The sequence below is a fragment of the Hyperoodon ampullatus genome (assembly GCF_949752795.1).
Source record: "Hyperoodon ampullatus genome assembly, chromosome: 2".
Lineage (NCBI taxonomy): Eukaryota > Metazoa > Chordata > Mammalia > Artiodactyla > Ziphiidae > Hyperoodon > Hyperoodon ampullatus.
The window spans coordinates 164,920,935-164,943,811 of NC_136915.1; the positions used below are offsets into that span (position 1 = coordinate 164,920,935).

The 22,877-nt window shown below is 35.4% G+C and overlaps 1 protein-coding gene across 1 annotated transcript in view; it reads left to right on the plus strand.

Moving 5' to 3' along the window:
• The window catches only part of COP1 (COP1 E3 ubiquitin ligase), a gene marked incomplete at its 5' end in the record, with an annotated part of 242,055 nt that overhangs the window by 66,356 nt on the left and 152,822 nt on the right, over nucleotides 1-22,877 (plus strand). Inside the window, 2 exons of the mRNA XM_079698724.1 lie at nucleotides 11,280-11,339; nucleotides 12,054-12,130. Of these exons, the coding sequence (XP_079554850.1) occupies nucleotides 11,280-11,339; nucleotides 12,054-12,130 (137 nt within the window). The remainder of the gene's footprint in view (nucleotides 1-11,279; nucleotides 11,340-12,053; nucleotides 12,131-22,877) is intronic.

Consider the following 22,877-nt stretch of genomic DNA (forward strand, 5'->3'; position numbering starts at 1 on the left):
TTATATATTCTTCTTGATTTTTAATTTTATTTTTTTGGTGGGTACTCTAACTTCAATTTGCATAAGAATAACCTGAGGATCTTCTTAGAATCCAAATTCTGATTAAGAGGGTGTGTGTTTGAGCCTGATAATCTGCATTTCTAGCAAGCTCCAGATGATGATGCTGTTGGTCTGTGGACCAAACTTTGAGTAACAAAGCTGAACATTTTATAGCATACGGAAACAAAATTATTAATTCAGTATGTACACTCAACCGTCTTTGCTATAGCAAATTCTTTGGAAAAGTGATAATTTTTTATATTCCGTACATACCTTCTCTCCTTTCAAAACAGAATGTGAAATTGTTTTGCAGTAGTTTTATGTAGTTGTTTTTACCTTCGACTTTGAACTCATCGAGTGAGATTTGGTACATAGGAAATAACCTGATAATGAATCAATTAAGTGAACAGTCCAAACATATGGATATCTGGGGGTTAAATGAAATGGATGATCACTATGTATGATCTGAATTATTTAAGGTTTTCATTAGCCTCTGAGGTTTTTCATACTTCTCTAGTGTCTGTTAATGCTTTCAACATATTTAGATTTGAAATTTTCTCAGGTAAGAAGGATGCAGCATATAACTATAAAATAAACAACTATGAATGTTCTGGGATTTTTACTAGCAAGCTGATAAGTTAGCCCGCCACAGTTTCGTAGATGCTGGCAGAAGACATGAGACTTCTGGGTTGGAAATAAAGTCTTGACTATTCATGGCATATCTGGCAGCATCAGCTTCACGACCTGCAAGTCCCTCAGGGGCGGTTTAGAGATGGGCCTTGGTAGATTCTGCATATACAGTGGATATATATTACAACCAAAGAACCTTGAACTTTGGAAACCCCAGTCTTTTAAAGGGGTCTGCTAGCAAATCTGTTCAGTCTTTGCCCTGCAGGGAGACACTATTTTTATTTTATTGATCAGAAAACAAATCTGCCCTCTCTCCTGGAGGAAGTCACTATTTCTGTCTTGCCAGGGTGTTCACTAAACAAACATCCTTGAAAAGATAATTTGGAACAAAAGTTATCAAAAGATGTGCAGAAATGGGAGAGATCAATGGAGAATGTTTCCCAACGATAGCTCTTCCTTGTTATATTAATTTGTCGTCTCTCTGATGCGGTGGCCAGTGGCCTCCAATAACTCCTTCTGTGATATTGCCTTTGATCACATAGCCCTTAGTATCAGTGTTCCTATATTTTTGTTATTATGTCTGGGTTAATTGTGCTTTAGAATTTTTCAGCTTGAGTTTAGTTTGAATCTTATAAGATCCTTGTGAATGATGGATTTTTTTTCTCTCTTGGATCATATTTTCTTATGATAGGCAATTTAACCTAGAAACATACTGGTTCCAAGTACTTCTGGATATTGGTGCCTCTTAATATGCAATGATTATACTGTTGTTAATATATTTTGGTTTTCTTGTTTTTAGTGTATCCATAATTGAGTGATTCTGAGTATATCAGGTTTAACTACACAAGGGACTCTGAGGAGCTAGGTTAACAAAGTTTTAAAACTTTGAAAATTTGGAGCTAGGTTAACAGACTTAAAAACTTACCAGTTACTTTGATTAAATTTCATTAATTTTTCTGTGATTGGGGTCAGGTATACTAGTGATTTGGAAATAGTAGACTTTAGTCTAGAAAATGTAGTTGATTAATACCTCATGATTTAGTACAGACAGAATGAAGTGAGTGGTTATTTCTTTTTGCATATATTATAAAGTATATATTTGTGTGTTTAGTCCTCAAAATGAATATGGTTGTTAAAGGTCTTATCTCCTGTAGTATAATTTATACTTGAACTTATTCAAGCAAAATACAGACTGACCAGGAGACAAACTACTATTTCTGATTTTTTTTTCCTTAAGATTAACATTCAGACTTTGAAAATTAACTTTGTGATTTTATGCTTGACTTTTAATTGCAGTTATGATGAGTCTAAACCAAGACTCTGAATCTGCTTTTTAGATTTAATATACTTATTTGTTCCAATGTCACATCTTGCTGTTAGAGTCCTACATTTAATTTTTATTTGTGATTTATTTTTTTCCTTGACTCTCCTTTGAATACTAAGAGAAAGGAATGTGCAAGGCACATAGTAGGCATTTTCATTAGCTATCTCTTTTTGTGTAACAAGTTACCCTCAAATTTAATGGCTTAAAAACATCATTTAATATCTTGTGTCAGGAATCTTGGTGCAGAGTAACTGAGGTGCCTTTGCTCAGGGTTTCTCACCAAGCTACGCTCCAGGTGTTGGCCAGGGCAGCAGTTATCTTAAGGTTTGACTGGGATAGGAATGCTTCCCAGTTCACTCGTTGGCTGTTGGAAAGACATACCATATTCTTACCACATGGGCTTCTCCATAGGATAACTTACTGTGTGGCAGCTGACTTCCCTCACAGGGAGCAAGAGAGGGTTTTGAAGACAGTAGTCACATGCTTTTTGTAGATTAATCTTGAAAGTTACATCTCAACAAGTGTTCTGTTTTTTCCATTAGAAGCAAATCTTTGGGTACAGCCTATACAAAGAGAGGGAATTACACAAGGGTGTGAATTCTGAAGTGGGAATCTTTGAAGGCTTTCTTACAGCCAGCCTACCACAGCACTTAATAAATATATGTTTTTAAATGAACATGTTATTCTTTCTTCATGGTCAGATTGAACAAAAGGGCTTTAGGTTCCATGTAAAAGCCAGTCTCCTCTGTGCAAATTTGTACCAGCATTTGAACAATTGCCTTATATTTCATACGATTTAATTTTAAAATACACTTTTGGATATTTGTGGTACCTATTTAATTCATTGTAATAAGACAATAAGTTTTGATGAGTCTTGGTTTCCTTTTGGTTTTGTTTGGAATTTTATTTTGAATATTTGAAAGAATTGAATTTTACAATGTTTTTATATGAAATAAAGCACAGAAAAGTTCGTAAAACTAATTTACAGTTTAAAGATTCATAGTAGAGTGATCATCCATGTAACCATCATCTTGATTAAACAATAGATTTTTGCTAGGCTTCCTGAAGCTCCCTCCCTACCCTTTCCAGATTATAGCTTTCTCCCTTGCCCATTAGGTAGTCAATATTCTGATATTTATGGTAATCACCTCTCTGTTTTTCTTTATTGTTTTGATGCCTAAGTATTTATAAGTCTCTTCTTTTGAACTAATATAAATGCACTTTTGCATTATATAATGTTTTATTCTTGTCTTTGGCTCAGTGTTAAGATTCATCCCCATTGTTGTATATGGCTATAATTGATCCATTTTTATTGTTGTATAGTATTCTATTAAATGAATATACCCCATTTTTGTTGTTGATGGACTTGTGAGTTGTTTCTGATTTTGAGCTATTTACAAACAATGTTACTATCTTATATATGTATCCAGGTATATATTAGCATATATCTCTATGCTACATATGTAGAAGTGGAATTAATGAGTCATAGGATATGTACATCTTCAAACTTAATAGATAATGCCAAACAATGCCTGAGTAGTTGTATTGGTTACTCTTCCTACAGGCATTGTAGGAATGTTCCTGTTGCACTGTATTCTTGCCAGTACTTGGTGGCAATAGACTTTTTTCAGTTTAGCAAATCTTAGGATATGCATTGCTATCTCTTTGTAGTTTTAAGTTGCATTTCCCCGAGACCAGTGAGGTTGAGTACACAGTACTATGAATTGGCCATTGGGATTTTTGTGTATGTGTGAAGTACTTGTTTAAAGCTCTGTGCATCTTTTCTATTTAGTTGATTTTCTTACTGGTTTATTGTTTATATATTCTAGATAAAAGTTCTTTGTTCTGTCTATCTATCTCTATATCTACTTCTCTATAGCAGATCTTTTACCCCTCTAATTGGGCTGCTTTTTCCATTGTCTTAATTATGTCATTTGATGAGCAGAAGTTTCTGTCCATAATAGAGTCAAATTTATTACTCTTTCCTGTTATAATTAGTACCTTTTATGTTAGGTAAAGAATTCTTCTCCACCTGAGGTCATGAAGACATTTTGCTATATTACCTACTTGAATCTTTACCTTTTATTTTTCATACTCGCATCTGTAATCTACTTGGGAATTTTTCATATGGATGTCCAGATGTCCAAGCATCCTTAATTAGAAAGTCCGTCCTTTTCCCATTGCTTTGAAATACCACATCTGTCATACCTCATGTGTCCATACATGTGTGGGTCTGTTTTTAGGCTCTCTTCTGCTCCACTGGTCTGTTTGTCTGTCTTTCTGGCAATACCACATTGTATTAAATACTAGAACTTTAAAGTAAGTTACTATTCTTTTTTAGGAAAGTCGCAGCTATTCATGGCTCTTTGTATTTCTCTATAAATATTAGAACCAGCTGATACATTTCCATGGCACACCTGCTGTGATCTTTATTGGGATTACTTTGACTCCATAGATGAATTTGGGGGACTATCTTTACAATAGACTTTGAACATGGTATTTCTCTCTGTATATCTAGGTCCTTAAGAATGTCCTTCAAAATTTTGATATTTTTCAGGGTATTATTCTTACACATCTTTATTTTAGAGTTGTTCTTAGGTCTTCAATCATTTTTATGCTATTGTAAGTGATGTCTGTGTCTTTAATTTCAGTTTCTTACTATTCGTTGTTGGTATATAGAAATGCAGTTGATTTTGACACATTTCTTTTGGTATCCAGCAACCTTGTTAAAATCATTAATTCTAATAATTTATTTGTAGATTATTTTATGTCTTCTGTGTATGCATCATCATCTACAAATAATAACAGTTTAGTTTCTTTCCTTATGATCCTTATATCCTTTATTTATTTTTCTTGTCTTACTCTGCTGGCTAGGACATCCGGTACAATGATGAATAGAAGTGGTGATAGCGGGGCATCCTAGTCTTGGTGCTGATCTCAAAGTGAAAGCTTTCGACGTGTCACCATTAGGTATGATGTTTTCTGTAGGTTTTTGGTAGGTATTTTTTTTTTTATCATTCAAGGAGCTAAGTTTCTATTCCCAGTTTCCTAAGAGGATTTTTTTTTTAAATTATAAGTGGGGGTTGAGTATTCTCCAAAATTTTTGTTCAGTTGAGATGGTATTTTTTTTTCATTATGTTAAACTGGATAATTACGTTGGTTTAACATTAAAAGTCAATCAACTTTGCACCTAGGGTGACCAACTGTCCTGATTTGCCCAAGAGTATTCTAGTTTTATCACTGAATGTTCTGCATTCTAGAAACCCGACCAGGACAGTTGTTTGCCCTACTTGCCTTCCTTATTGCATCTGTATTAATTAATGAGATTGTTCTTTAATTTTTTTTTACACTGATCCTGTCCAATTTTGTTATAAAGATAGTTTTATCAAATGAGTTGAGTAATGTACCATCTTTTTCTATTTTCTGGAAGAATCTGTATAATCTAGGTTGGATGTCTTTGCTGAATGTTTAAGGATTTTGCTGGAGAAGCTATCTGGACCTGTTGTTTGCAGAAGCTTTTAAAGTATTGATTCAGTTACTGCTTATTCAGAGTTTTGTTTTAGATACCATTTTTGACATGTTATACTTTTTCTAAGCATTGTCTGTTTCATCTAAATCTTCAAATTTTTTGGTATTAGCTTGGTCTTAATACTAAGTTTTTAATGTCCCCAGAGTTTTTAGTGATGTCTTTCATTCCTGACTCTGCTATTGGTGCTGTGCATTTCTCTCTTTTCTTGATCAGTTCTTGCCAGGGATGTAACAATTTTGAGTTTTATCTAGGAACCAACTTTCAGTTTTATATTCTTTATTTTGTTTCCCATTTTATTAATACCCTCTTTATAATTACAGTTTCCACCCTTCTGCTTTCTTTGGTTTTATTTTGTTGTTTCTTTTCTAATTTGTTAATTTAGTCTGCCTAATTAGTAGGCAGACTTTTTTCTAATATAGGCATTTGAGGCCACAATTTTTCTTTTAGTTGAATCTAATAATTATGGTATGGCATTTTGTTTGTTATTCCTTAGTTCAAAATAGTTGCTAATTTTCATTATAGTTTTTCTTAGGCATGTGGGTTATTTAGAGATAAACTTATTACTTGGATGTAGGGATTTTCTTTTTTTTAATTATGGATTTCTGTTATAATTGCATTGTTATGAGAAAATAATTAGTGTTTTTCTTAGTATGATATTTGCATTATCACCCGTTTGTTCATTAAATTTTGAAATATTTGTGTTTGAAAAGAATGTGTTTCCTGCAATTGCATGGTGTGGTGTAAAGTTTGTTAGATATATGGTGAGAATTTTTTGCATCCTTACTGAGTCTTTGGTTCCTTGTTATATCACTTACTTATTTTAGGTGAGTTTCTTATAGACAGCAGAGGTTTTTCATTCACTTTGCCTGACTCAGCAGTCTTAGAATTTTGTATTTAGGCCATTTACATTTAATGTAAATTTAGAGTTTAAGCCTGCCATTTTATTATTTGTTTTATGTTTCTTTTCTCTTTTGATTTTTTGTTCTTATGTTTTTTTCTTTAAGGGTTACTTGAATGTATTTATATATTTTTAAAGACTTTGTTTTTTAGAGCAGTTTTAAGAATTGAAAGGAAGCTACAGAGATTTCCCATACACGCTGTAGTAATATGCATTTAAGTTTCCTCCATGTCTTTTCATGGATTGAAAGCTCATTTCTTCTTAGTACTGAATATTATTCCATTGTCTGGATGTATCACTATTTATCCATTCATTTTCTGAAGGACATCTTGGTTGTTTCAAGTGTTGGTATTATGAATATATAGCTGCTATCAGTGTGTTTTTTGGGAATCTTAAGTTTTCAACTCCTTTGGGTAAATACCAAGGAGTGTAATACTGGATCATATGATAAGAGTATGTTTAATTTTTTAATAAACTGCCAAACTGTCTTCCAGAGTGGCTGTACAATTTTTCATTCCTACCAAGAATAAATGAGAGTTCTTGTTGCTACACATGTTCGTCAGCTTTTGGTGTTGTCAGTGTTCTGGGTGTTGGATGATCTAATCGGTGTACAGTGCTTTCTTTTTTTTTTTGAGTTTTTTTTAGTGCTTTCTTGTTTTTATATCCATATATTAATTTTGCTACTCTCTTTTTAACCAACTTTTTTTCTGAAAGTGTATCAGTATTCTTTTGTTCAGTTTTGAATATGTCAGATAATTGAAGAAGTCTTGGCAGCTATAATGTATTCTAATTATATTAGCTCTAAAAAACAAAATACTGAATTTAATACTTAAGCATATTTTTATCAAATCATAGTGATGGTCAAATAAATGAGTGCCAATGATACCTACCTGCACCAAAGCTAATGTCAATAAAAGGGGGCTCTGTTTTTTAATTCTTTTATGTTTTAGTCTTAAGGGATTCTGAGACTTTCTTTCTTCACTTTTTAAATTTAAATTTTTAAAAAATTTTCTTTGGGTTTTGGTACAGTATGCTGTGTTAAGAGAGTGCTTGCTGTTGATGGCTTAGGACTGTGTTCTCAAGCAGCATTTCTCCATCTTATGTATTTATTATTATTATTTTTAGTAGCCCCCAAACTCATAATAGTGTTAAGGCAGATTTGATCCAGAGGTTTGTCTATTATCATTCCCAATTTGTGATCGATTTTCATTTAGATAATGACAGTTCAGCTTTATGGACTTCCTTCATATATCTCCAAAAGATTCTTGGACTCTGATTCATGCTTTTATTCTAGATTCTGCCTCTCTGGCTTATGAAACATACTTGCAGAGTGAAGTTAGTCCAGTTTTCTTTCTTCTTTTTAAAATGGCTATCCTTTGTCTTTCTTCTGTTTCCTTGTACTATAATGTCTTATACTGATGCCTGAAAGGAGAACACTTGTTTCCATTATTCATCACCACTCTCCATATTTCTGGCCACCAAATGTGTAGGTCATTTCTCACACCAATTTTCCAGTTCTCTTTGGACACCAACTGAGTGTCCTACAGTTCAATTCAATTCAGTTCAATTCTATCTAACACTGTCTACCTGGAGTTAGCCCCGGATTCCACTGGTTAAGGACTCAGTCCCACAAGACTGAGCTGCCCCTTCAGATGAAAATTGCAAGTCCAGGAAGTCATATGTGCATCTGACCTACTGGCTATAAATTGGTAGTTCCCATGTCTGCTTCCTTGGGTTTGATAATTTGCTAGAATGGGTCACATAACTTAGGAAAATAGTTTACTTACTGGATTACCAGTTTATGGTGAAAGGATACAACTCAGGGGGCATGGAGCTTCCATACCCTCTCCAGGTGTGCCATTCTCCAAGCATCTCCATGTGCTCACCAACCTACATGTTCACCAACCCAGAAGCCCTTTGAACCCCTTAAGTTAGTGTTTTTTATGGAGACTTCATTCCATGGACATGATTGATCGGCCATTGTTGATTCAACTCAGTCGCCAGCCCCTCTCTCTTCTCTGGATGTTAGAAGGTGGGGCTGAAAGTTCCAACCCTCTAATCACATGGCTGGTTCCCCTAACAACCAACCCCCATCTGGAGGCCCTACAGGAGGCTGTATTTCTTATTATAAATCAGAATAACACAATGTTTTAGAGCTTTAAACTTTTTCAGAATTTCGTCTTGAAATGTAAACACCTCGTTTAACATGTGCTCTCTAAATAGTTTCCATTCTCTGAAATTAAAAAAAAAAATTTCTTGTCTTGACACCTCTTCAGACTTTTTCACACAAGTAGGTTACATCATTTTGTTTTATCGATACACTATACCTATGTATTTATTATGGCAGCCCTTGTACCTTGGTTGTTTTATTTTAAATTGAACCATATGAAATTGCTGCTTTTGGAAGTAAAAATTGTTTGGACATTGGTAGTTTTATGTAGTTCATCTAATATATGGCCTTCATATATAGTAATGGATGTATTATCCAGCAAAGCTTTGGGGCACTGGAAGGATGGGACATTATCTTCAGAGGGTTGGGCATTAGCATTTAGTATTTTGAGATTTAAGGTGATACTGGATTTTTTTTCTTGGTACTTCAATTGCAGAAGTGGAATGAAAATTGTTAATTTGATCTTAAATATGTATTATGTATCATACAAGTGATATTGGCTGTCTCTGGATGTTGATATTTTAGATGTTTACTTTCATCCTTCTCTTTAAATGTGTTTTGAAAACAATCATACTAAAGACCCCGCCAGCATTTGTTTAAATAAGGATTTCAGCAGTGGAGCATTTCAAGCTAATTAAATGAAAAAAGTTAAGGGGTGACCAGGGGATGTTTTGCTGAGTTAGAGGTTAGGATCAACGGAGTTGAAAATGGCTATGGACCAAAAGGCAAAAGGATTTAGTGATGGTAGGAAATAACTGGGATATTTGTAGATGTCTTAGATCTGTTGACAGTGATTTGGCTGCTTGGACTGAGCCAGACCAGAGTGTTTTTTATGTTAGAGTGGAAGACTAATTATTGGAAATGGCCAATGAATTCAGTAGAAGTGGAAGTCCCCATGTAGTCTGGGGCATGAGAAAATTTATCACTTGACTAACTTTTATCTGAAAGAGTTCCAAGGCAGACTGTGTCCTTGAGGGAGAGCAAGGTTTCAGTTAAGGTAGGTGTATTGTGTGAAAAATTTTAGGGTGGAATAAAATTTATTAAAGTAGATGGAAGAATTGAAAGAATTTGACAATGCTAATCACTTTTTTTTTTAACTCCCTCCCCCTGTCCCCACCATGGTTTCTGTGATACTGTGCTATCTTTTCTCGTGGCTTTTGCCCTTGCCCTTATTGATGGTTGACATAGAGCTGCTCCTTCTTCCTTTGCCTATCTCTTAACCGTTGGTGTTCCCTATACCCAGTTTTTGTTCTCATCTCTTCTGACTGTACTGATTGACATTGGGTGATTTCATTCATTGTCATAAATTCAGATTTATTATTTCCCTTTCTCATAGCTTTTAGGTCTTTGTGTGTTTTATTATTTACTCTGTTTATTCTGTCTTTTCCCACTTTTTTTCCACCTGGCAAATTACTGTTAGTCCTTCAAGGCTCAGCATTTCATTTAATTTCAGATCCTGTTTCAGTTATCCAGTTGGCTTTTCCCTCTCCCCAAGTTTTCCATCTAGGTTAGGGGCAGTCTGTGTACCTTTAATTCTTTGTACATACCATCATCATAATGTTTTCTATGATATTTCAACTATTGGTTTACTTTTTGCCATCTTCCCTAGACTGAGTTCCATGAGGGCAAGGGCTAGAGTTTTCTAAATCCTGTTTTTCACAGTGCTTAGCAAAATGCTTAAGATTGGCAAATATTTGAATTAATATGTTATCAATTGTGTATGTATTGCCACAGAAGAAGAGGCGCTTAAAAATCTGTTTGTCTGCCATGTATTTGCTGAACAATCTTGGACAGGCCACTTAACCTTTCTGTGCTTCATTTTCCTGTGTAGTAGTTTCTATTTCACACCTGGCAATAAATACTATTACATAAATATTCATTATTGTTATTTTACATTTTAAAAATTGGCTCAATATATTTGGGTTAGATTAAGACAGCCACTTATACATAATAGTGATAGAAATTTAAATTTGATAGTGTTTCTGAAAAGCAGTTTTGTTTTATGCAGTGAAGATTTGCTAACTATTTCTTTTGATCGAATAATTTCATCTTTAATAATCAGTGAAATTTGAAATGCAGACTCATATGTTCCAGAATTACTTATGATAGTCTGCAAACAACTTAAACCTCTGATGGTTAAATATATTGTTGAATGTGATGCAACAATTAAAATGTTTGCATTTTAATGGTGTGGAGGAAGGTTATGGTGCAGTAGGTAAGATATCAAAGATAAAAGATTATCTTAAATATGTTTTAAAAAATGCTTAAGAGGCTAATTTGTGATTGCTTTGGGGTGGTAGAATTTAATCTCTGAGACTTATTTTTATTTTTAAAATGGGGTTAACTGACATGCTGACATTAATTGCTGACATAAATGAGGTAATTTGAAAATTCTTCGGATGTCTTCTGTTTTTATTAAGTCATATTGTCATTGTTGTTCATCTTTAATATTTTTTTATAAAGCCAATCCTTGTATTAAAGAAAATACTGTTTTCTTAAATATTAAGTCTTTACATTTACTTTTTAACATAGGAACTTACAGCACTTTTTGTCTGCAGTATTTCACCCTGACAACCATTAGTGCACATTTTCCTAGAAATCATTTTGTAAACGTTAAGTTATTTTATGATTGCGGTGATGCTTGTGTGGTTTGGTTTAGGCTTTTTATTTCCTCCTCTCTAATCTACAGCAACTGGAGCAGATTCAGAAGGAGTTAAGTGTTTTGGAAGAGGATATCAAAAGAGTGGAAGTAAGATATCAAGAATTTCTCACATCTCTAGTAATTTTCCAATTTCATGAAATTTTTGCTTTTCCTTTAAATTGCTGCATTAAATTTATGGGATTGGTCTCCATTGTATAGAAAGTCACAGTAATAATTTATGCAGTAATAGTTTATTAGGAGGCCTTTTCCTCTAGTTAATGATCAAAGTTAGAGCTGAATCCATTGTTTACTAGGAAGCTAATATTTGAATCAAGAGGAATGCTACTTAATGTTTGCCGAGAATATTTTTGAAGTAGAGAATGACATATCCTGTTTTTCTGTACTTTGGAGAGTTGAACCTAATGATCCAGTATCCATACTGTCATATTTATCTTAATATTTATCAATAGGGTCTCATCTGGATTAATGATTAGCTAGTTCACTGTTCACATAGTGTACTGTACATCTCATTCAAATTATTTACATTTGTCTTTTTCTGCATTCGGTAGCTTCATTAGTGATGAATATTTATTAAAGTGTTTCTGGTTCTTTAAGAATGTGTATCATAGAAAAGGCTTGTCTCTTAACTTTCAGATATCCTTGCTTTTCTACTCTGTGGAAAGGAAGCCTTGAGAAATTTGGTTGTTGAGACAAAAGGGACTGATAAAACCTGGGATTGGAAAGGAATATAATATCATAACTCCTTTTGATTTATACATCTTCTCTTTGGAGTGTCTGTAACTCTACTAATTGTGCTTCCAGGAAATGAGCGGCTTATACTCTCCTGTCAGTGAGGATAGCACAGTGCCTCAATTTGAAGCTCCTTCTCCATCACACAGGTACAAAGCTTGAAACTTGTAATTGCTTAGGATTTATGTTACAGAGTGCACATATGGTATTAGTTCTTGGGAGCCTTTTCCATGTAATGTACAAAAACCCCTGAGAAATTACTTTGGTCATGATCTAGAAATGAGATTGAGATAGACTCTTTCCTTAATGCTTTGAATTTTCATGTCAGGGACAGTTAGTGAGTAGAATATTATAATACTGTGAATTCACTGTTGGATTAAAAGTTTGGTGGATTTCTTAAAATAATGGCAGCTTTAAATACTTTGTGAATTAAAATCAGATGACATTAGAAATCTATCATTGGAGAACATGAAATGGTAATATTAGGGAAGAATTAGATAAACTAATACCTTTTTTTTTTGTTTTGTTTTCTTTTTTTTTGTTTTTTTTTTGTTTTTTTTTTTATTAGTTTCTGCTTTATAACAAAGTGAATCAGTCATACATATACATCTGTTCCCACATCCCCTCCCTCATGCATCTCCCAAACTAATACCTTTAACTTTTCCACTAACTGGTTGAATTTTCTTGCAGATCTCATTCCCAGATTTAAAATGAGGCCATTAGATAGATCTGTTAGTTTAGATATCCCTGGTATTTTCTTTATAACTCCCCATTATTAATTTGTCTTCCCTTCTGTACCCTCTATTAGAGCAGGAATTACATTTGTCTTACTCGTGACTGTTTCCCTAGGTTTTTTTTTTTTTTTTTTTTTTGTGGTACGCGGGCCTCTCACTGTTGTGGCCTCTCCCGTTGCGGAGCACAGGCTCCGGACGCACAGGCTCAGTGGCCATGGCTCACGGGCCTAACCGCTCCACGGCATGTGGGATCTTCCCAGGCCAGGGCACGAACCCGTGTCCCCTGCATCGGCAGGCGGACTCTCAACCACTGCACCACCAGGGAAGCCCCTCCCTAGGTTTTTGAGTAGCAGTAGTGACTGGCCTCCTTCAGTAAGTTTTTTGTGAAATATAGTGAATGTCTGTGGTCCCTATATAGCTCTAAAGATCTATTTGAAATATCTACTACCTAAAATTTGAATTTGAACTTTTTTGTTGTGTTCAAAGCAAGAACAATTTTACATGTTTTTAACTTGCTAATCCACTTAGGATAGTGGTCTAATGTAAGCTTTTCAGACAGATGGTTTTAGGATAACATGGATTATCAAGCAGTCCAATGACAGTGCAAGAGATTACACTAAGCTTCAGAGCCATTATCAGTTCAGGAAAGCTATTTTAGATCTAGTTTGGGACAATATTTGGGGAAGGGGCACAAGGGATATTCAGTTAAAGAACACTCCTGGGATGTTTGATATTCTTCATCAACCATTTTATGGAGAATCCTCGTGAGTACTAGGTGATTCTGGGGTCACTTTACCTGTGTAATTCAGCTTGTTTTTGTCCATATTTTATTTTCTTTAAAACACTTGGGAATGACTCAGCTGTGGGATATTATCTTTAAGCTTAACATTCACTTCCTGATATACATGGAATCTTTGTCAGTGAAATATTTATTATGTGAGTGCATGCAGGCAAGTAAAAGTTGTCATATATCACAAAATCTTCTCTAATAAACTGATAGTTCTCATCGTCATATGACTCTCTGTCATAGCCTTTAACAGTAGTGTTTCTTTCTGTGTGTCCAGGTCTTTGTTAATCTTACGACTTTTAATAACTTGTTGACAATATAGTATTATATTCATTTAACTGGCTCTGTTTATTTAATGCCTCTGATGCACTGGGCACTGTTCGAAGTGTTGAATCTAGCTGGCAAATATCCTGCCTTTATGGAGCTTACCTTTTGGGGTGTGTGTGTGTGGAGGTTGGGGCAGATGCTAAATAAGCAAAAATATAATGTAGTAGTACATAACATGTAAGTAGTACCCTAGGAAGGAAATTAGATGTATTAGAGAGCTGACACATGAACGAAGTGAAGTGAAGAGATAATAAAAAGTCATGGGGGAGTTTTGAGTAGGATCTGTTTTAGATTTTAAAATATTTACTGGGGCTCCCATCCCATGTAGAGGATAGAGATTCTGTGTCCCTCTCAACCCCCTGCCATTGGAAGCTAAGAGGAATGTTAGGAACATTGCAAGAGTCCAGAAGAGAGGAAGTGGTGGAATTTTATTGGATTTTATAGGATTTTTTTGGTGGAAGAGAAGGGAAGTGGTTGTATTGTAAAGTAAAATAGCTGATCTCATAAAACATAGAGGATTTCATAATGTCTATGAAAACTTTGTTGAATCGCTAAAATCATATGGAACACTATTGTCAAATGAGATTTGGGCAGAGGTGAGACTGGTTAACAGTTGAAGATGAGAAAATAGACAAACATGATATTTTCTTCAAAAGAGTGTTTTGATATTTTCTTTTTTTTTATATGTTGAAGTCCTAACTCTTAACTAATTAATTTATTTTTGCTGTGTTGCATCTTCGTTTCTGTGTGAGGGCTTTCTCCAGTTGTGGCAGGCGGGGGCCACTCTTCATCACGGTGCACGGGCCTCTCGCCATCGCGGCCTCTCTTGTTGCAGAGCACAGGCTCCAGATGCACAGGCTCAGCAGTTGTGGCTCACGGGCCCAGTTGCTCCGTGGCATGTGGGATCCTCCCAGACCAGGGCTTGAACCTGTGTCCCCTGCATTAGCAGGCAGATTCTCAACCACTGCGCCACCAGGGAAGCCCTTGATATTTTCTTGAAACAAGTAATTTAATTATCACTCAAGGTTTGAGAGAGACACTTGGCAAAATGATGTGGCTTTAAATATTCTTGGGAAATGACCCTTAAGATTTGGATGTGAAATTAAACATGGGAAGAATGTTATGTTATACTATCAATATTTAAGTTTTTTTATTTTTAAGAAATAGATGTAGTTGAATTATAATTTTTCCCTCATAATTATTAGCTTCATTATTTAAATGCCAGACAGATTTGTTTTTATTTCTGTTGATCATAAATTTAATTCATTTTTTAAGAGATGCATCCATAAGTTTAAATTGTAAATTGCTTATTGAACTTTTCTGTGGTGTTGACCAGGGATATTTATAAATAAAATATATAGATAAGACATTTATATAAGACACTTTTGATTATATTTAACTACTCTATCTGGTATTTTTGAGACTTAATCTTTCATTTGTGCGTCTGTCATTTTTTTTTTTTTTTTTTTTTTTTGCGGTACACGGGCCTCTCACTGTTGTGGCCTCTCCCGTTGCGGAGCACAGGCTCAGCGGCCATGGCTCACGGGCCCAGCCGCTCTGCGGCACGTGGGATCTTCCCAGACCGGGGCACGAACCTGTGTCTCCTGCATCGGCAGGCAGACTCTCAACCACTGCGCCACCAGGGAAGCCCCCTGTCATATTTTAATAAATAAATAAATTTATTTATTTATGGCTGCATTGGTTCTTCCTTGCTGCGCGTGGGCTTTCTCTAGTTGTGGCGAGCGGGGGCTACTCTTCGTTGCAGTGTCCGGGCTTCTCACTGCAGTGGCTTCTCTTGTTGTGGAGCACGGGCTCTAGGCGTGTGGGCTTCTGTAGTTGTGACACATGGGCTCTGTAGTTGTGGCTCGCGGGGTCTAGAGTGCAGGCTCGGTAGTTGTGGCGCATGGGCTTAGTTGCTCCATGGCATGTGGGATCTTCCCGGGCCAGGGAGCGAACCCATGTCCTCTGCATTAGCAGGCAGATTCTTAACCACTGCTCTACCAGGGAAGTCCCTGTGTGTCTGTCATTTTTGACAAAGGTCCAGATGAATCAAAATGAAGGAAGAAGCAAGGGGTCACTTTATGGATGTTAGAAGTACTTAACTATTATAAAGAATATATATATATATATATATAAATATATAATGGTGAGTTAGTACCTTGTGAATTTGTATATTTTATCATTTGAGTGAATAAAGTAGTAAAATTCAAGGAATTTGATATTGTGTAATGGCTCTTGGACTAGGTTAAGAAATTCCTCTTTAACTCATCCACACAACTCTATGCAGTTATACTTACCCCTGTGACATGCCCCCTCCCCCAAGTCATTAAAAAAAAATGTGTGTGATGGGGAGAGGGTGGGTGGTGGTTAGGGATGGCTCTTTGGTATAGTGGATGAAAATGGACCCATCTTCTCTGTTATTGCATATTGGGTCTTTGGCTGTATTATGACCACTGACCAGAGCAGTGTTAATGGCTTCTTCTTCACATATTAATGCTTAAGTTTTTGGTACTTTTGGGCAATTATTATTGGTTTAACTGCTTTGTTTTACTTGGGAAGATAACTTTTAAAAGTTTATTTTAATATTTATTTATTTATTTATTTATTTATTTCATTGTCTTTTATATATTTATTTTTTGGCCACACTGTGTGGCTTGTGGGATCTTAGTTTCCCAACCAGGTACCGAACCCTGGCCCTTGGCAGTGAAAGCGTGGAGTCCTAACCACTGGACCGCCAGGGAATTTCCTAAGATAACTGTTTTTAAAACATAGGAATTGAAATGTTCTTACGGTCAGGTCTAACTCTAATCCTTACAGATTTGTTCCTAATTTATTATATATTTTAAACAAATCTTCTACATAAACCTACAGAGTTTTTAATATAACATTTATTTCCCTTTATCGAGGAGGGGAATTATACAATATAGGAAATTCTCCATACACAGCCTGACACTATTTTCCATACAGTAAGTCTCCTACATACAAACGAGTTTCATTCCTAGAGAGGATTCGTAAGTCCAATTTGTTTGTAAGTCCAACAAAGTTAGCCTAGGTACCCAACTAACACAATCAGCTATATAGTACTGTACTGTAATAGGTTTATAATACTTTTCACACAAATAATACATAAAAAACAAACCCAAAAATAAAACATTTTTCGTCTTATAGTACAGTACCTTGAAAAGTACAGTACAACAGCTGGCATACAGGGGCTGGCATCAAGGGAACAGGCAAGAAGAGTTACTGACTGGAGGAGGGAGAGGAGGTGGGAGGTGGTGGAGCTGAAGGATCGTCAGCAATAGGAGTCGGAGGGCAAGCTGCTCACTCCTGACTTTGATGGCACAGGTTCTGGTTCCTTGCTGGATTCAATTCTATCTACTCTTGAAAAAACGATCCAGTGATGTCTGGGTAGTAGCTCTTTTTTTCTTGTCATAGATGACACGGTAGCACTGGATTGCATTCTGAATGGTAGCTGCAACCTTTGTGTAGCATTCTACATTTAGGTCCTATGCCTCAAAAACTAACAGTGCCTCCTCAAAGAAAATCCCTTTGCCATTTCCTGTATCGTGAATCTCTTCGGTTCTTCAGTTACTTCTTCTTCCTCTTGTCTCTCTTGGTGATTCTTAGTGGTACCAGCTACATCACCACTGCTTTTACCATTGCTTCTGGACATCCTGGGCTTGAAATAAAGATACTGTACTACTGTACTCTATACAGTACTGTACAGTAAAGTAAACAAAACCACAACCACTTATAGAGGAGGCATGCATGTGACTGTACACCAGACATGTGAACTAACTTATGTGATTGGACATGCGAACACATGTTTGCATCTTTGAAAGTTTGCAACTTAAAGGTTCATATGTAGGGGACTTGTATTTCCAAGGTTAGATGATTATGAACAGCTCTTAAGAAATCTCTGCTACACTTGCATTTATTGTTGCGAGTACTGAGGATTACTTGCCTTAACTCTGACCCTATACCATTGCAGAGGAGTTGAATTTGATGCCATAGGCGATGACGGGTACTGAAGAATCTTATGGAATTTTCAACTTGAACAAACACAAAGAAACACGAACACAGAAAACAAATTTCCTTGGCAATAATGTAAAGGGTACTCTTCATACATCTGTAGTTTCTCATTAATTTGATAGGTAATAGAATTGCAGCAAGTAATGAAAAATTTTTTTGAAATAGTTCAATTTCCTTTATTTAGAATACTTGAAGAATTCTTCAGTCACTCAGCCAGTTTTTGGAGGTGTATCAGGCATGTATAAAACACAATTTTAGGCACTGGAGATACAGTTGTGAATATGACAGACCCTAGAACTCTGCTCACATGGTTATATAAAGGATGGAAAATAAGTTATGCTGTCAAAGTAATTATTCTGCTTAAAATATGGTGTAAATAGACTTTTTGATTCCAGTAATTAAAATAATCAAAATACATTTAACTTTAAAACTTTAGTAATTATGTTTGATGAGTAGGTATTTCAGGATTTTTGAAAAACATCTTTGGGTTCTTGTTATAAACTGTAATTGTCACTGCTTGGTGAAGATACTACCAGTCCTTTCTAATTCTGAAATCTGAGGTGTGAATAGGACAGATTTCGATGTGCATGAGTATCAACCAAACCTCTTGTTTGACATGCAGATTTTTGAACCCCACACTCCAAATCTGATCATTAGGTCTGAGGTGAGTTCCTGAGATTCACATGTAGGCCTGGAGGATCATACTTTAAAAATATGTAAATACTGGTTTAGTGGGCAGTGAATATGTCTGTATTACTGACATGTTTTAAAAATCTTTAAGTAAGATATACTTATTTTCTTTTTCATAAAAGAAAGCTCTGACATTCAACACTAAAGTTTTATAACTATCTTAAGTTTATTTCATCTTTGGGGAAGATAGGGTAAAATTTTCTATTTATTTTACTCTCTACTTTGTAAAGTTACATATCCTTCTGTAATGTCTTAAAAATGCCTCGAGTTATGTTCCTGGGCTTGAGAGAGCCAAAACAGTTAAAATTAAGTTTCTTGGAAGGAAGCAAATTATTGGTATTTACCAACCATTCCCTGTTGATTCCATTCATATTACTGTGATTAGACCCTCTTGCTTATGGCCTTTTGCGCTTTCAGGTTAGAGTCATGTAGGAAACTTTTCACCCCTTTGCTTATTATAGGTGTACCTTGATTCTGGGAGGTCAGGAATGGGAGAGGCTGGGAAAACCAAAACTATACATTGTAACCCTAGCTTAGATGTAAGGATAATTGAATGCAAGCATAAAATGTCATGTGCTGTCACCATTTTCTATTTCTGCTGTTTACTGTCTCTCCCCTACCCAAGTTCCAGTATATTTTTCCCATTCAGATCCTCTACCTTTGAATCTTTTGTTGCTGTTTTTGGAATGCTTCCTCTACTTTCTTTGTTTTTAAAACCTTTTTCTGAGATGATTTCAGAGACCTGGGTTTTTGTAACACTAAGATTTGTGGCAGTTACATCATCTGATAATGAAAAATTTCTCCTCTGTGAATTATAACTAAATTGTAACTATTATAACTATTCCCACTCATTGATAAGTGGTTAGAATATAATGGAGTCAAATGCAGCACTTAGCCTAACAAACTGGGACTTTTATTAGCTTTGTTGGAGACAAATGAGTTTTGTCAGTCTTTTTCTTTTGAGCTTATTATTCTGTTCTTGAAATTCTACCAAGCAAATTATTTACTTCCAAAGGCAGTAAGCAGTAGATTCAGACCTGTTCCATCTTTCAGAAATTTTCCATCACATTTGCTTTTCACATCGGCCAGCAGTAAGTTTCTCCCTGAGGAAGCTCTTATAATGAAAACTTTAAAATGAATTGCCCTTTTGCTTTTCTTTTTAACCTTTAGTAATATTATGGAATTACATACCTTTTAAAAGGCAGCATAATATTAGGTTCATACAGTCCTCCTATGTACTGTATATCTATAACCCTTTCTAACCATCTACCATTAAAAGGGGACAAAGGGTGTTGGAGAAAGTTTTTCCTGGATATTTGAAATACTCTGATAACTTCTGTTCTTTGAAGAATAAATTGAATCTCTTTTCCTAAAGATCATAGATATGTACTCTAGAGCCCAATATTTTTATTATTGAACTACCCTTACGTTCCTGAAGTAAATCCAAAGCTTGTATGATATATAGGTTTTCATAACCTTTTTGGGAAACCTTTGGAGTCAGATGTGTTTCATTATGTAGTGTTATGTCTGTGCCCCCATACCCTTCCCTCCCCAATTTAGAGAGGTAACACAGTACATATGCCATATGTTACATATACTGGAGGAGGAGTAAAACGTGTTTCCATATAATCAAGCACATTAATATTTCAGCATTGAAGCATGCATGTTAGCAGTCAGTTAGATAAATGGTATCAAAATCTGTTCAGGTCAGGTTTTCACTTCAAAAAGTTACAAAAAGTGTTTGATTTTCATAGTTTTGGGTTTTAGGAATTGAAGTTTTATGTAATCATTTTGTTGTTCTTTAACATCTTTATTGGAGTATAATTGCTTTAAAATGGTGTGTTAGTTTCTGCTTTATAACAAAGTGAATCAGTTATACATATACATATATCCCCATATCTCTTCCCTCTTGCGTCTCCCTCACTCCACCCTCCCTATCCAACCCCTCCAGGTAGTCACAAAGCACCGAGGTGATCTCCCTGTGCTATGCGGCTGCTTCCCACTAGCTATCTGTATTACACTTGGTAGTGTATATGTGTTCATGCCACTCTCTCACTTTGTCCCAGCTTACCCTTCCCCCTCCCCGTGTCCTCAAGTCCATTCTCTAGTAGGTCTGCATCTTTATTCCCATCTTGCCCCTAGGTTCTTCATGACCATTTTTTTTCTAGATTCCATATATATGTGTTAGCATACGGTATTTGTTTTTCTCTTTGTGACTTACTTCACTCTGTGTGAGAGACTCTAGGTCCATCCACCTCACTACAAATAACTCAATCTCATTTCTTTTTATGGCTGAGTAATATTCCATTGTGTATATGTGCCACATCTTCTTTATCCATTCATCTCTCAGTGGACACTTAGGTTCCTTCCATGTCCTGGCTATTGTAAATAGAGCTGCAGTGAGCATTGTGGTATATGATTCTTTTTGAGTTATGGTTTTCTCAGGGTATATGCCCAGTAGTGGGATTGTTGGGTCATATGGTAGTTCTATTTTTAGTTTTTTAAGGAACCTCCATACTGTTCTCTATAGTGGGTGTATCAATTTACATTCCCACCAATAGTGCAAGAGGGTTCCCTTTTCTCCACACCCTCTCCAGCATTTATTGTTTGTAGATTTTTTTGATGATGGCCATTCTGACCAGTGTGAGATGATATCTCATTGTAGTTTTGATTTGCATTTCTCTAATGATTAATGATGTTGAGCATTCTTTCATGTGTTTGTTGGCAATCTGAATATCTTCTTCGGAGAAACATCTGTTTACATCTTCTGCCCATTTTTGGATTAGGTTGTTTGTTTTTTTGATATTGAGTTGCATGAGCTGCTTGTAAATTTTGGAGATTAATCCTTTGTCAGTTGCTTCATTTGAAAATACTTTCTCCCATTCTGAGGGTTGTCTTTTCGTCTTGTTTATGGTTTCCTTTGCTGTACAAAAGCTTTTAAGTTTCATTCGGTCCCATTTGTTTATTTTTGTTTTTATTTCCATCTCTCTAGGAGGTGGGTCAAAGAGGATCTTGCTGTGATTCATGTCATAGAGTGTTCTGCCTATGTTTTCCTCTGAGAGTTTGATAGTGTCTGGCCTTACATTTAGGTCTCAATCCATTTTGAGTTTATTTTTGTGTATTGTGTTAGGGAGTGTTCTAATTTCATTCTTTTACATGTAGCTGTCCAGTTTTCCCAGTACCACTTATTGAAGAGGCTGTCTTTTCTCCACTGTATATTCTTGCCTCCTTTATCAAAGATAAGGTGACCATATGTGTGTAGGTTTATATCTGGGCTTTCTATCCTGTTCCATTGATCTATATTTCTGTTTTTGTGCCAGTACCATAGTGTCTTGAATACTGTAGCTTTGAAGTATAATCTGAAGTCCGGGAGCCTGATTCCTCCAGCTTCATTTTTCTTTCTCAAGATTGCTTTGGCTATTTGGGGTCTTTTGTGTTTCCATACAAATTGTGAAATTTTTTGTTCTGGTTCTTTGAAAAATGCCAGTGGTAGTTTGATAGGGATTGCATTGAATCTGTAGATTGTTTGGGTAGTATAGTCATTTTCACTATGTTGATTCTTCCAATCCAAGAACATGGTATATCTCTCCATCTATTTGTATCATCTTTAATTTCTTTCATCAGTGTCTTATAATTTTCTGCATACAGGTCTTTTTTCTCCTTAAGTAGGTTTATTCCTAAGTATTTTATTCTTTTTGTTGCAATGGTAAATGGGAGTGTTTTCTTGATTTCACTTTCAGATTTTTCATCATTAGTGTATAGGAACGCAAGACATTCCCTTGCATTAATTATTTTATCCTGCTACTTTACCAGATTCATTGATTAGCTCTAGTAGTTTTCTAGTAACATCTTTAGGATTCTCTATGTATAGTGTCATGTCATCTGCAAACAGTGACAGCTTTACTTCTTCTTTTCCAATTTGGATTCCTTTTTCTTCTCTGATTGCTGTGGCTAAAACTTCCAAAACTATGTTGAATAATAGTGGTAAGAGTGGGCAGCCTTGTCTTGTTCCTGGTCTTAGTGGAAATGGTTTCAGTTTTTCACCATTGAGGACGATGTGGGCTGTGGGTTTGTCATATATGACCTTTATTATGTTGAGGTAAGTTCCCTCTATGCCTACTTTCTGGAGGGTTTTTATCATAAATGGGTGTTGAATTTTGTCGAAAGCTTTCTCTGCATCTATTGAGATGATCATACGGTTTTATGTAAGTTTTTTGAGCTCCATATTTATATATTTTTTTAAATTTTTATTATTTATTTATTATTTTTTTTTAGAAAGGATTTTATTAGTTTCTGCTTTATAACAAAGTGAATCAGTTATACATA